We start from the raw sequence: 16066 nt of genomic DNA on the forward strand, positions 1-16066 counted from the left end.
ATTTCAGCCTACCGATTGTGACCATAATGTGGGAGTGGGACATAACTGAAAGTGACATAATATATTCAATATTCGAATAACTTACCCAAAACAATAAATTGAAGCCAAACAGCATGTACTTAAGCATTCGGACACATTTCCCCATTTTGATTGGGTTATATAATGCTAAAAATAAAAAAATAGAAAAACAATAAGATGAACAGTATGAATTTTATATACAGCATAAATTCAAATTAAATACAGCACATTGTAAAACAACACTATTATCTCTAATATATTTAGGTATTAATATTCTAACTTATGAATTGTAATGTTTGGTTATAAAGTGAAAGAGCCAAGAAGGGACAGCTATATATATATATATATATATATATATATATATAAGCAGTCCCCTGTGACACACTCCGCTGCGCTCTGCATGATGTTGAGGGGGGGGTGGGGGAGTACTAACACAGAAGGTAATGTACAGATGTATGGCGACTGAGCAGTTGATGGTTGCGCTTTGCGATGGTGACAAATAGTACTTGGTGAATGGGTAGTACTGCAATGTGTATGTATGTGGCAGTGATATGGTGATATGGACACTGGTGTGGGGGTAATGTCAATGGGGATCTTTTACCACCACGTGAGCTGGGGGTAATGCATTTTGGGATCTATTGTCACTGGGGCTTTATGTTACTGGGGGTAATATTACAATAGGGACATAAGGACACTGGGGTCAGACTAGACATCCCCTAGGCATACATACATATATATATATATATATATATATATATACTGAATAAAGGGGGCCTCCATATAGTGTGTTAAAACTAAAAGTATAACATTGTTATTTTAGCAATCACATCAGGCACTGAAAAATAGCATGCGTACCAACAATGACGGTTAGTCCACTGCAGGTTAACAAGTATAATGGATTTTTCCAGCAATGCACTAAGGCCCTCATTCAGAGGCGCTCGCAAGAAGCGATCGCTCTCTCTGAATGAGGGCGGACGCTTCTTTTTTGAAGTGCGGCCTCCTGGTCGTTAGGTAAGCTTACCACCCACAGCTTAGCGACCAACCAGGTTGATGGTCGCGATGGTGAACACCATCGTGACCATCGGAGCTTGTGACGAGATCCTAAGGTTGGGTCTCGGCAGCCGCATGCCCAAGGGAGCTTCCTGCTCTAAAAGAGCAGGTAACTCTTTACTGACATCACTGATGATGTCAGTGCGGCCGCCCACAAAACGGTAGGCGTTCCTTAAGGAACGCCTCCGTTTTGGAAACCACCCCCTGGCCCGCCTACAAAATGGGGCGAGCTGTCGATCAACATCGACAGCCGCCCCTTTTGGGGAGAGCTCCGGAGCGAGAGAGTTTCTCCCTCGCTCCGGGGCTTGCACACGCGCAGTGCGGCCGCTGCGTGTGTGTAGGGCTAACTATCGACCCGGTTGCGAGCACATCAGTGCTTGCAACCGGGTCTGAATGAGGGCATAAGTTCCTCCACAGAGTCTCAGAGACCAGGAACGTCGCCATGCCAAGCCACTATCCTATAATAAATGAGCTGGGAGTTATAATTAATACAGGTATATTGAGCAGACAAAAATGCACTTGAACGGACATGTGCATTTATTATCTGCTCAATATACATGTACTAATTATAACTCGCAGGTCATTTATTATAGGATAGTGCAGATTTTCTGCTAATTTTCCTAGACTTTTAAGGCTATTGAAAAACACAGTAGTACTAAGCGGACATAAGTACTTAAGTTCAAATACCAATCTCTGCACAATAGTGTAAGGCAGTTAATACTGCTAATAAATAGATGATTGGAATTCTAATATCTAAAAGAACATTATTTAAGAATAAGGTTGCATGATAAACCAGAATAATTTAAATAATTTAAAGGATATAATGAGTGCCAACTGCCTTGGTCAATACTATACAGGGTCAGTTACTTTACTCTCAATATCATATTCATAGGAAGCCAACGGTGGAAATGCAGACCGCCAGCTTCCTGACTGTCAAATCCCAGCAGGGTACTGATGACAGGTATCGAAATCCCAATGCCTGTCATTATACCTACGCCGGGAACCCGACGCCCGGCATACTAAACGAAGGTAAGTATGGTGGCAGGAGCGGACAGCCACGCGGGGGAAGAGTTAGGTTAGGGGCTCCCGGGGGGGGTTAGGCTAGGGGAAGGGGGGTTAGGGTTATGCAACCCCGGGGGGAGGTTAGGGTTAGGCACCCCCCCGGGAGACTTAGGTTTAGGCTGCATGGACGGGGGGGGTTAGGTTTAGGCACATGGGGGGGGGTTAGGGTTAGGCACTAGAGTGGGAGGTTAGGGTTAGGCACCCCTAGGGGAGGTTTAGGGGGAGGGTAGGGTTAGATATACTTACCGAAATCCCCTGTCGGGATCTTCACTACTGCCGGTCTTCCGGCACCAGGATTTGGGCCAGCGGTCATTCATACTGATTCCTATTCATATGTTGGTAACCTGATAATTTGTTCAGTATACTGCTAATAATATAAGTAGTTACTGAATTGAGATACAATTGTGGTAACAATTAATTGATATATCACCCTTTAACTGTTTGCATGTTCATTCATCAATAAGAGGGAACACAATATAAGGCAATATTTACCTACAATATTATAGCATATAAAACTGAGAGCAAGACGACATCAGAAATTAAAATATGTTTATCTCATAACTTTGCAAATTGTATTACTTCATGTTATCTTTAATATGAATTATTGCTTTTAATATTTCACTGGTACGGTACACAATTTTAATTAAAGAAATAAAGGTTGTATTTTACATATCAACTTCTACAGTGCTAGATAGATCTATAGCTTGATATTGTCTTGATAATAATTTATTTATTGTGGCTTTAGATAATGCATCTTACAGTTGATGCTATATCTACACTATTTTATTGTAAGCTGGCCACAGACATAGCGATGTGCTCACGATGAGCCGATGTGTACGATTTCCCTTGAAACTCTCCCCGGCAGCTCTGCACACGATCTACACACGATTTGGTGTCCAATCTTCATATGATCTCTCCTGCATCCAGACTTTGACAGTGCATCACGTCCTAGATTGTCAGATCTGCCCTACTGCACGGCAGATCTGACGATGCGATGTGCAACCAGCGGGGACGCGCATTGCATTGTGATCGTGAGTGGGGACTCACGATTTACTCTCAATTTGGCCATATTTTACACGATCTGTCGTTCCAATGTGTCGGAATTGGCCAGATCAGGTAAAATATCGCTATGTGTGTGGCCAGCATTACATTTTTTCTTCTTCAAGAAAGAAAAAACCTGATTAGTAATATTCTATGATTTAATATTTCTAGTGTCAGTGTCATCCATTGATCCCCATCCAAGACAATACTATTATCTTAGAGATACATATGTTGTTTATTACATATTTCATATTTTCTATTCATATTTTCTAGCCTTTACAATTTGTAGTTATTACTTTACCCTAAATGTTATATAAATCCCTCCCTCCTCAATTATTGTTGTTCAGTTTAAAGTAATTTCCTTTTCTTCAGTCCACTTTTTAGCTATTGAATTGTTGCCAATATGTTTCTTATACCCATGTTGAATAACCTCAAGTCACCTCCCGACTTATCCCTTTGAACTTCTGTTCTACCTAGTTCCTTCTAATATAGCTCACTTCCATCATTGGAGATTTGTATTTTCCCTCCATTTCCTATTCCCTTCCCTTTGAAGTTACTCTTTTAGCTCATCAATCTGTTTATTATCTTCTCTTTCATCCAACTTGAATCGTAAAGCTGGGTACACACCTGACAGATATTTCTGTAGATGATGGTCGTTCATACACACTGAACGGCCATCATCTGTGTCTTGCTGCAGGTCCCAGCAACCAGGGGGCGTGTTCCTCGCGGATGCCGCTGTGTGTGTATGGGCGGTTTGCAGACATATCTGTTCATCGGCTGTGCAGCACAGCCAATGCGATATGTCGGTGAACGCCGACATTCACCAACATATCGCGGGTACACACTGCCCGACGGGCAGCAGATACATTGGCCGATCAATTGATCGGCCAATGTATTTGTCAGTGTGTACCCAGCTTTAGATACTTTCCCTCAGTGTAAATGAGTATATTTCCCCCATTACGAGAAGGATAGCTTTTCATTATTTTAAATGCCATTCAGCCAATATCATACTTTTTCAAGAAGAAACCTACTTTAAATTCTCTCACCCCAGCCTTACTAATATAATTTACACCCAGGCATTTATTCTTCATCTAACACTGAGCAATGAGGTATCACCTTGCTGATTCATACAAATACCCCTATTATAGTAAGCACCCTTTCATTCACCGGCTAAGTATATATGTAATATTTGTTGGAACTCTAGGTCCCTCTAAAATCACCATGGCTTCCACATATGCACCACATTTGGGACAGAGTGCCTGATTCAGAGCCGCTCATAAGCGGCCGCTTGTTCGCTCTGATACGATGCAACTGCGCATGCGTATGGTTCGCAATGCGCTTGCGCAAACCAGTCATTGCGGTCGGAAATCGTGTGCTCGTAAAACAACGAGGGGCTGCTAATTTGATTGACAGAATGTACCATTTGTGGGTGGTAACGGGAAGGTGCTTGAAAACGGGGGAGTGGAGATCCAAACGCAGGCGTGCCTAATAGTCAAAACGGCGTTTAATGGGAGTGCATAATTAGTAAAGGAGCGTCATCGACCACATCACTTGGTTGTCTTTTAGCCTGAACTGCTCGCAGTGATAGCGGGAAGTAAATCCTACCACAAGCACTGCGAGCAGTTCAGATGCCTTTCGATGTTCCCAATTAATCTAATAAATAACGGAGATGACGTGTGATGCGAACGGCAAAGGGGCGTCTTTGCAAAATAGCGAGCGCATTTTTCGGACGTTCAGTCAGACATAGAGGCATCAACACACCGCAAAGTGCGAGCGCTCAATTTAAATATCCCCTTTTTAAGAGCGTCCGGTTCTGAATCAGGTCCAGAGTGCCTACTTTACTAATTTCATCTAACAAGCTCAAGGCAATGCAATTGCTCAAGGCAATTGGTGGAGATTTTTACACTGTACTTCTGTAAATTCCAGTTTGAATAGATCAACTTCTCCCTGTTGCCAGTCTGGCTTGTTCTGGGAAACTAAATGGCTTTTTTCTGTGATGAAATGATATAATTTTTATGACTCTTGGAAAATTCTATACCTTTCTAGACTAGTAAACACTTTACCCACTACTCATCTCTCAGAACTTATACAACTGTATAGATCTGATCTTAATAGATCAACTTACTACCCAAAAATGTAGACATGCAGAAACTTTATTTCCTGGTCTTTTAGGATAAGCCCTTTTTCAGCAACTCTCTTTTGACATATTTCCTTCTACCGTCTCAACTCATAATGCCACAATGCGTTAATATGTTTATTAGTCTATCCTACTCTAGAAAGAAAGCAGAGAAAAAAAGAACTGTATCTTATAAGCTCAAATTGCCTCTCTTACTGCACTTCCCCAAAGATTTCCAAAACTTAAGACCTACCCTAAATAAATTATACTTACACTAAAAAATCAGCCAACACTATTCAGTGGCTTTGTCAGATATGTTATGAAAAAGGAGACAGAGCTGATAGACTTCTGGCTCAAAAATAAAGAATAACCCTTCTGTTTCCCCAGCCAGCACCCCTTCTGTCTACCCTGCCAGCCCCCCTTCTGTCTCCCCAGCAAGCCCCCTCCTTTCTCTCCAGCCAGCCCCTCTTCTGTCTCCTTAGCCAGCCCTCTTCTGTCACCCTAGCCAGCTCCCCTTTTGTCTCCCCAGCCAGCCCCCATCTGTCTCTCCAGCCAGCCCCCATCTGTCTCCCCAGCCAGCCCCCTTATGTCTCCCCAGCCAGCTTCCATTTGTTTCCCCAGCCAGCTACCCTTCTGTCTCCCCAGCCAGCCCCCTCCTGTCTCCCTAGCCAACACCCCTTCTGTGTCTCCAGCCAGCACCTCTTCTGGCTCCCCAGCCAGACCCCTTGTTTCCTCAGCTAGCCCCCTTCTGTCTCCATAGCCAGCACCCCTTCTATCTACCCAGCCAGCCCCCTTTTGTCTCCCCAACCAGCCCCCTTCTGTCATCCTAGTAATCCCCTTTTTTGTCTTCCCAGCCAGCCCCCTTCTGTCTCCCTAGCCAACACCCCTTATTTCACCCCCACACAGCACCCCTTCTGTCTCCCTAGGCAGCCCCCTTTCTATCTCCAGCCAGCTCCCTTCTGTCTCCCCAGCCAGCCTCCTTCTGTCTCCCCAGCCAGCCCCCTTCTGTCTTCCCAGCCAGCATCCCTTCTGTCTCCCCAGCTAGCACCTCTTCTGTCTCCTTAGCCAGCCCCCCTTCTGTCTCCCCAGCCAGCACCTCTTCTGTCTCCTTAGCCAGCCCCCCTTCTGTCTCCCCAGCCATCCCCCCTTGTGTTGCCCCAGCCAGTCCTACTTCTATCTCTCCAGCCAGACCTACTTCTATCTCTCCAGCCAGACCCACTTCTATCTTCCCAGCCAGCACCCCTTCTGTGTCTCCTGCCAGACCCCTTCTGAGTCTCCTGCCAGCTCATCTTCTGTCTTCACAGCCAGCCCCCCTTATATCTCCCCAGTCAGCCTCCCTTCTGTCTCTCCAGCCGAGCCCTGCTTTGTCTGACTCTTGTTTCCAACTCCAGCCACATACAGACCTTACAGTTACCTTCTTCTTGTTGTTCTTCACGCAACACGGCTCATCTCTTTCAGCAACATGGCCCGGCATGATGTCATGATGTCACGCAAGCCGGGTCTCCAAAAAATCCAAACTTTATTGCATAGCGGCATCAGGTGTCAGCGGGATTGCAGGTGGGTGGGACCCTCTTTCTGTTCATGCCCAGGATTCCAGTCCCAACAGTTCCCCCCAGATGGCGGCCTTGTATATATATATATATATATATATATATATATATATACACAGTACAAGCGGCACTCACATATAACGATGTGAGTAACATTACGATGTATAGCTCTGGTGCCCTCCATTAGGAACTGCAGCAGGGTCCCAAATACACAAGTAATGTCGGCGGCACTCGAATGAATAAAACTTCAAACAGCAGGGTAAAGGTGCGTACACACTGGGCGATATTACTGAGCGACTGCACGATTACGACATCGTAATCGTGCAATCGCTCAGTAATCGTGCACAAATCGTGCACCTGTATGTCAGAAACGACCAGCGATGCGCACTCCCGCTGGTCGTTTCTGACATTGTCCATCGCCTGAACATGCAGCACAATCTGCCGATAACGACAGATTGGCATGTTCAGGAATGATGGACAGTGCCTGCACTGAACGACTGATCGTTCAGTACAGACACTACAGGGGATCAGGAACGACGGTACGATTACAATGTCGTAATCGTACTGTCTTTCCTGATCGCCTAGTGTGTACGCACCTTAAGTTTCCAACCTTTTTGCAATAGTTGTTTTTCCATCGTCATCAGGGTTATAAATTACATTACAGCACTCACCTTAAATTACTACCACCACATGTGACACCGCTAGCAGCCGGGAAAGGGGCCGAGACACCATCTGATTATGTCATAACTCCGCGCCGGCTACTAGGGCAACATGTATATACAAAACTTTAAAAATACTGATACCATGTAAACAATGTGGCTAATCAAATCATACGCAATAATATAGACCATAACAGTGCAATACCGTATAATATATAAACATATTAATCCACACTAAGGGGTCTATTTACTAAGCAGTGTTAGGAGACAGAGTTAAAAGTGATAAGGTGCCAGCCAATCAGCTCCTAACTGCCATTTCACAGGCTGTGTCTGAAAAATGACAGTTGGGAGCTGATTGGCTGGCACCTTATCACTTTTCACTCTGTCTCCTAACACTGCTTAGTAAATAGACCCCTTAGTATATAAAAAATACCTTATACTGTAGCACATACAATAAAATATACTATATATCAAGAGAGAGAACATGATACTACGTAACACAGCATTTAGTATAGGAATCATAAAAAACAATGGAGACTCAAGTTCTCATTTAACCCACGAGAGGTAAATGTTCTTACCCTGTGAATCCACCTTCTACCATCCACAAACGTTGTCAGTTTATCCCCGGGTGCTTATTCACTGATATCTATGGGTGTGGTCCTGTCTCTTATGGAGCATACAGATGGTCAGATTTTTCGTTCAATCGTTCATATCTGAAGGAAAATCCGACATATCTGTCAGATGACCGATTTGAACGATGCGTGTTCCCGATGGTCAGATAACGATATCTGACATCTGATGTGTTTGTAGTCAGACTTGGACGATTCCATTCATTTTAATGCAGTCAAACATCGTTCAATCGTTCAAATCTTTGGTAAAATCGTTCAAATCGTTCATCTGACAGATCTGAGAGATCTGAGAGATCTGACAAATCTGACCGTGTGTATGCTCCATTAAGCTTCATGTCTAAAATTCATGTCTAAAATTTGTGTACTAGCTTGAGCCAAATGTGGCAGAGCAAAGATCATATATATCTGAGAGTCAGTGTAGGGACTGGCCAGATGGGAAGACAGTGAAGTGGTTAGTCAGCTTGACTTATTATTGCAATATTTTGGAACTAACATTCCCTGTATTCAAAGGAATTATAGTTTGAAAAGTAAGTGAGTGCTGAGTCTGTATGATATTTTTTATGTAGATGGTGTGGTCACATACCAAGGGCACCCCAGAAGGTTGAATGCCGTGGATTAAGGCTGATATATATATATATATATATATATATTTATTTATATATTTCTGTTATACATTGGTATATGGTAAAACAAGAAAAAACAACCGCACTAGTATACAACCAGCCCTCACATCCAAACATAGAGGTTGTTTAATTGTGACTAAAATAGTCCTGTTGAGGGGTGCTACCCACTATGTCAATTTAACAAGAAGAACACGAAAGGAATAGTATTGGGTGCACTGGTTCAAACTGATATTAAAATTTTACTTTTATTATATTCATTAAAATCAATATACACAAATATGATGAAATATTAAAATCAATTGAAAATTTCTATGTCAGGGACTAGAAAACTGACAATTATAGGGAGCTTGCAGGGGTGTATTTATGTACGAATTTACGGTACGTCCATGTGAATTAGCCTTTTGCGATCAAAGTTACACAGAGATTACAGAGTAATGGGTATTTCTACTCTACTGCTGCAGCGTTCATTATTTTTAGGAAATAGAGTGCATCAGAACAGTGCTGAGTTAACTGCCTTTTAGGGAGTGACCATTTGATATCATAATTTGTTATCATACAGACCTTTTTATGGTATACCATTTTAGGAGGGTGTCACTCATATAGATCCTTATAGATCACAGCTACTTGATATAATTATTAAGTCTAGAAATTAATCACCCAGTATTATATATTATTATTAACTAGTTGTTTGTGCTAATTCAAGTAGTTTTCGAACTTGCGGACACTGTGTTCATACATAAATACACCCCTGCAAGCTCCCTATAATTGTCAGTTTTCTAGTCCCTGACACAGCAATTTTCAATTGATTTTAATATTTCACCATATTTGTGTATATTGATTTTAATGAATATAATAAAAGTAAAATTTTAATATCAGTTTGAACCAGTGCACCCAATACTATTCCTTTTGTGTTCTTCTTATACATTGGTATATACCTGTATTTTTTATTGATAAACTGCTGTTTGTTTATATAATCTTATAAACCTGACTCTCTATGTCATAACCCATTTTCAATGACAGAAGGTAGTAACCCAGTGTTGACAAAGTTTCACCCGATTACAAATATTTTCAAGATATGTACTGCACAACCTTAAATCTAGCATAAAGATGCATCTGGAGGAAATATACAGCAATAATCATCATCAACTTGATGATTCACCTGTGTTGTGAAGAAACCTACTCTGAAGGGTCTATTCATTATGTTATTAATGGGGGGCCTGGCTGTCTCTGATAACTAACATTATTTCTCGACGCGAGCGTCAGAGCAGTTCAACTTTGCTCCTCTGCAGAGTCAGCTAAACCAAAGATCAGCTGCCCCCTCCGAATCCTCTCAACGCTACTTTAGTAGCAGTGGAACTTAGCACTGTCTGACTCAGCAATGCTAGTGAGCCTGCATGAACTGGGGTTAATAATAATACTAATAATTTTATTTATATAGCGCTTTTCTCCTAAAGGACTCAAAGTGCTTTACATTTGCCTTTACAGTACAAAATACAAAATAAGCTTGAACAAGGGACATTACTGAAATAATTGGGTGAAGAGGTAAGTCTTGAGTCTATTTTTGAAGGATTCTAGAGTGGAGGCCTCTTGAACTGTGCGGGGAAGTGAGTTCCATAAGGTTGGAGCCCCAAAACTAAAAGCCTAACCTCCAGACAAATTCCGGGAGATTCTAGGTACTGTTAATAGTCCTTCGTCAACGGATCGCAGTAATCGAGTGGGACGTTAAGGAATCAGAAGCTGCTTTAGATACCTTGGGCCATGGTCATGTAGGGCTTTGTAAGTTAGTAAGCCAATCTTGAAAACAATTAGCCATCTGACAGGCAGCCAGTGAAGGGAGTAGAGAATGGGTGTTATGTGGCTGGAATGGGACTGGTTGGTTAATAGCCTGGCAGCAGCATTTTGTACCATCTGCAAGCGGTGTAATTCTTTTGCTGGGAGTCCAAGGTAGAGGGCGTTGCAGTAGTCTAGGCGTGATGATACAAATGCATGTATGATTTTAGGCAGATCTTCTGAGGGGATTAAGTGCTTGATTCTGGCTATGTTCCTCAGATGAAAGAATGAGGATTTGATTGTGGCTGATACCTGATGTTTAAGTGTCAAGCCACTATCCAGGACAACACCAAGATTCCGCACATGTTCAGTGTTTTGTGATTCTGATCCCCCAAGCGTAAGTCCTGTTGGTTGGCTATGCTGTAGCCCTGACTTGTGACCTATCATAATGGTTAAGGCAGACTCACAAAGTTGGACATGGGTGGAGGGATCCGAGAGGATCCCTATTTGCAACCCGGGACTCCTTCCCATAGGCATAAGTAGCAGGGTGCAGAAACAAACCCCTTCTGAAGATGGTGAATGTTCCCTCAGTCAAGCTCTGAAAATGCTGTATTTTTGTAGCTTGATGAATTTAGGTCCCCATGCTAGTGTATGGGGACAGCAAGACAGACCGGGCTGAAAGGTAAGCAGGAGATATCTGTGAAATCCTCTGCATTACTTTATAATGAATAGACCTGACACTTAATTTATACAAAGGTATAGTAGGTGAAAATTTTAATTTTCACCTGCTTTTGTGTAAATTAAGTGGTGATGAATAGACCCCTTAGAGAAATGTATTTCACAGATCCATGGTAACTAAAAGAAGATGCATTTTGAAGGGTCATGCTTAACTTAAATGCTCCAGGGCTGTAATGAGGGGTGTGTTACTGGTGCCAGTGCCACTGCCCAGGGCGCAAGGTCAGTGGAGCAACATGGTTGCTGCCCCAACTTCATCCTGGAAAGGCAACCCACCACCCTTATCCACCTGGCATCCCTCTGCAAAGAATGTTGAGATGAGCAGTTCGGTTTTGCTGAAAACTGAACACACCCGAACTTTGGGCTTCCAAGTCCCTCCGTCCTGATTTCGGGTGCTGTGAGGTGATCAATATTGAATGGAAATGTTATCGATGTTAATAATTCTATAGGAACAAAAACAGGTCCAAGTTACATGATTTTAGCTGTTTTTATTAGTTTTTACTGAAATTCAAAACCAAACCAAAAACACTTGCGGGTGGCTTTGCCAAGACCAAAATCAAAACACAGGGGATCCACGCACATCTCTAATAGGAAAGTCACAAAACACTTCCTTAGGATGAACCTTGCACCCATTTTTCTGCTAATCAGCTAATCAAGTCCCAATATCATAGTGCTTTGTTTAGCATTTCACCATATATCCATTTCTCCAAGTATAACAATACTGTCTTTGGGTTATATTAAAGAATGTAATAGTTGAATTAAATACTTTAATTTACTAGTTAAAATGTTTTACATAAAATAGCAATTCTACTCAGGGCCCGACAAAAGCTGAACGGGGCCCTGGTACTAGGGGAGCATGGCTAAATCAGGGATGTGTGGCCACGCCCCCTCTAGAAAAAAAATTAATATACTATGCGCGCCGCTGCAAAGGGGGACGATTGTCCCCCTCAGCAGCTGACCTGGGCCCCTCCAACAAGCCCAGAACCGCGCATCGGTCCTACAGTGGTGCCTGAACCCTTCAGAATTTTCTATATTTCTGTTGAAATTTGGCTTAAAACTACCTCAGATTTTCACACAATTCCTAAAAATAGATAAAGAGAACCAAATCAAACAAATTAGACAAAAAATTAGATGTGCTCATTTTTTTTTGTTGAGGAAAATGATCCAATATCACATATCTGTGAGTAGCAAAAGTATGTGAACCTTTAGGCTTAACAGATATTTTGAAGGTGAAATTAGAGTCAGGTATTTTCAATCTATATGCATGACAATCAGATGTGAGTGGACAACCTGTCTTTATAAAAGAACAGGGATCTATCAAAGTGTGATGTTCACAACACGTTTGTGGAAGTGTATCATGCCACGAACAAATTAGATTTCTGAGGACCTCAGAAGAAGAGTTGTTGATCCTCAACGGGCTGGATAAGGTTACAAAACCATCTCTAAAGAGTTTGGACTCCACCAATCAACAGTAAGACAGATTGTGTACAAATGGAGGACATTTCAGACCATTATTACCCTCCCAAGGGGGTTTATGTATCAAGCAGTGAAAATCGTGGATAAGTGGGCCAGTGGAGAAGTTGCCCATCGCAACTAATCATCAACTACCTATTATTTTATAGACTGTACTTGATAAATACTACTTCAAAGCTAATTGGTTGCTGTGGGCAACTTCTCCACTGGTCCACTTCTCCACGCTTTTCACTGCTTGATACATAAACCCCCAGGAGTGTTACAAACAAAGATCACGCCCAGAGCAAGGTGTCTAATAATTTGCAAGGTCACCAAGGAACCCAAGGTAACATCTAAGCAACTGGAGGCCTTTCCCACATTAAGCTAATGTTATTGTTCATGAGTCCACCATTAGGAGGACACTGAACAACAATTGTGTGCATGGCAGGATTGCAACGAGAAAGCCACTGCTCTCCAAAAAGAATGTTGCTGCCCGTATGCAGTTTGCTAAAGATCACCTGGACAAGCTAGAAGACTATTGGAACAATGTTTTGTGGACAGATAAGTAAAACATAGAGCTTTTTGGTTTAAATAAGAAGCGTTATGTTTGGAGAAAGGAGAACACTGCATTCCAGTATAAAAACCTCATACCATCTGTGAAACACGGTGGTGGTGGTATCATGGTTTGGGCCTATTTTGCTGCATCTGGCCCAGGACAACTTGCTGTCATTGATGAATTATACCAGAATATTCTAAAGGAAAATGTCAGGACATGTCCATGAGCTTCATCTTAAGAGAACGTGGGTCATGCAGCAAGACAATGACCCAAAGCATACAAGTCATTTGACCAAAGAATGGTTAAAGAAGAATAAATGTAAAGTTTTGGAATAGCCAAGTAAAAGTCCTGACCTTAATCCAATCAAAATGTTGTGGAAGGACAAGAAACGAGCAGTTCATGGGAGGGAACCCACCAACATAACAGTTCAAGCTGATTTGTACGATGTAATGGGATAAAATTCCTCCAAGCCGAAGTTCATGACTAATCAACAATTACTGGAAATGTTTAGAAGCAGTAATTGCTGCACAACGAGGTCATACCAGATATTGAAAGCAAAGGTTCATTTACTTTTGACACTCATAGATATGTGATATTGGATCATTTTCCTCAATAAGAAAATTAGCATGTTTAATTTTTTTGTCTCATTTGTTTGATTTGGTTCTCTTTATCTACTTTTAGGACCTGTGTGAAAATCTGAGGTAATTTTAGGCCAAATTTCAGCAGAAATATAGAAAATTCTGAAGAAGTTTGCAAACTTTCAAGCATCACTGTACTTATAAATGCATATTCTGTTCTAGATTACTATTAATCATCATTTAATATCTAATTCTAGGCTTCCTTTGTCTTGCATGAAATAAACTACTGTTATTTTGTTCCTCTTTTTCTCTGAGAGGTCATTAAGTTATGGTGATAACATTTATGATTAGGGAAGTTAGGAGATCCCCAAGTAATACATATAATTTCACAGAATGACCACCAAATCAAGATTAATAGCAGTTTTCTGAAACGTAAGCCCCCTTTTGTCGAGACTTGCCAAACACAGTTATATTTTTCTGTCAGCTGCACCATGGGGGATGTTGTATCTGTTTCAATTACAATTTAAAAAGAGGAGTGCTGACAGTGTGCTCTCTCCTTCTGGCAGTTATTCTTCAACATAAGAACTGCCATTTAAAATAAAAACTAAGAAAACATCTAGTAGACAGGTTTTAACTTCTTCTACCTCAAACTCTGAGGTTAAAGTTCAAGATCACATATCCTGTTTGTCTTCTCCCTGCTCAGAGGGTTCCTAGAGATGTTATTTTTTTCATAAAAATACTTTAATTAAATATTGTCCAAGGGACATTTATTAAAGTGCAGTTATCACTTTAAGTGGCATTGCCCAGGAGCTGGAAGCCTATACTGGCCAGCAGCAGTCATCCCAGTAATGCCCACAATTGGCATAATTACTGTTTTCTGCCCAAATCCAGTAGCGTGAGGGGACCTGCAGTCCACATAAAAGATTACTGTACCATGAATATAGGTTACACAGTATATGAAGCAAAATTAGCTATTACGTTTCTTGTGGTCAATTAGGTATACTGTATATGCCTTCTCTTTCTCTCTCGCTCTCTCTCCCTCCCTCCCCGCCTCTCTCTCTCTCCCCCCTCATCCCCCCCCCCTCTCTCTCAGTATCTTCTGGAATTCGTGCACAGAATCCTCCAATGTCTGGAGACAATCTAAGAAATTATTTACCTGTCCCCAGATTTTATGCATGTGCTGTTCCTATACAGAGTCTTAGAGGTTCCTGGATTCTTTGGTTCACGTTTGGACAGACAATATTTATTTAACACAATAGGTAAGACAGGAGCTGTCACATTGCTGCAATCTTCATCTGCTTCCTCCACTACCTCTCTTAGATCCCATTCCTTACATAGACAATGACATTACAAGTAATTTCTTGTTGACTGTGGAGGTTTCTCCCAAAATAAAGCAGTAAGAATCATCTGTATCGCTGAGGCATCAACTCTACACATGAACTTGTTAGAGCTACGGGTGGCAAAATTGTCAATGAATGTTTTAGTTCCCAAGCCGGCTGAAGGTTCAGCTGTTCATGGATAACAGGACATCGGTTTAACATGTCAACAGAATGGGGAGCACTCAATCAACATCTACATGCAGAGGACCACTGGGCATCTAAATCTGCATGAGTCAGAAAAAAACAATTTGCTAACTGTCACATATTTTCTTAGAGAACCCAGCAATTTGGCATATTGTTGTCTCGCCAGTAAAATTCTCTAGACATGGTGGCACTAAAACAGTCTTTCAAAAGATGGTACATATTTTCAGGAGTCCATATTGCAAACCTTCTAAAGCTCTTGTTTCCACAACTTTACTTGGTTGTTTACAGATTTAGCATTGCTATCACCCATTATGATTTTGGTTAATGCTTCCTTGAGGCCTCATACTAAGGCTCATACACTATAAGCAGAGAATTTGACCAATGACAATCTCAGGTGTACACATCTGCCTGTTAGCAACAACGCTCCACACACACGTCATCATCCTCCAGTGTAAGCCCCCACAATCGCCACCCCCCAAACTCATGTGTTGGATGAGGTGCACTCTGGCGCTGCCTCAATCCATAGGCAAGCAGACATCCTGACCTGTGACATGCGCTACTGCACATGCCTGTCCTTTCTGCACTTCTTTCTGCCTGACATCCATACTCAGTGGATGGAACCCTGAGACTCTCCTGCCTTTACTAGCAATTTAGATTCCTAGGCTGCCGCAAGTACATTATGCTACCACTTCTGTATTAGGGGG

General features: G+C 41.9%; 1 protein-coding gene across 1 annotated transcript in view; it reads right to left on the minus strand.

Annotated features, from left to right (window-relative positions):
* CD53 (CD53 molecule) overlaps positions 1-16066 on the minus strand; it is a 48410-nt gene that overhangs the window by 20434 nt on the left and 11910 nt on the right. The window contains exon 2 of the mRNA XM_088467428.1: positions 86-165. Within this exon, the coding sequence (XP_088323554.1) occupies positions 86-145 (60 nt within the window). The 5' untranslated portion in view covers positions 146-165. The remainder of the gene's footprint in view (positions 1-85; positions 166-16066) is intronic.

The sequence above is a fragment of the Taudactylus pleione genome, unplaced genomic scaffold, assembly GCF_031769625.1.
Source record: "Taudactylus pleione unplaced genomic scaffold, aTauple2 ptg000010l, whole genome shotgun sequence".
Taxonomy (NCBI): domain Eukaryota; kingdom Metazoa; phylum Chordata; class Amphibia; order Anura; family Myobatrachidae; genus Taudactylus; species Taudactylus pleione.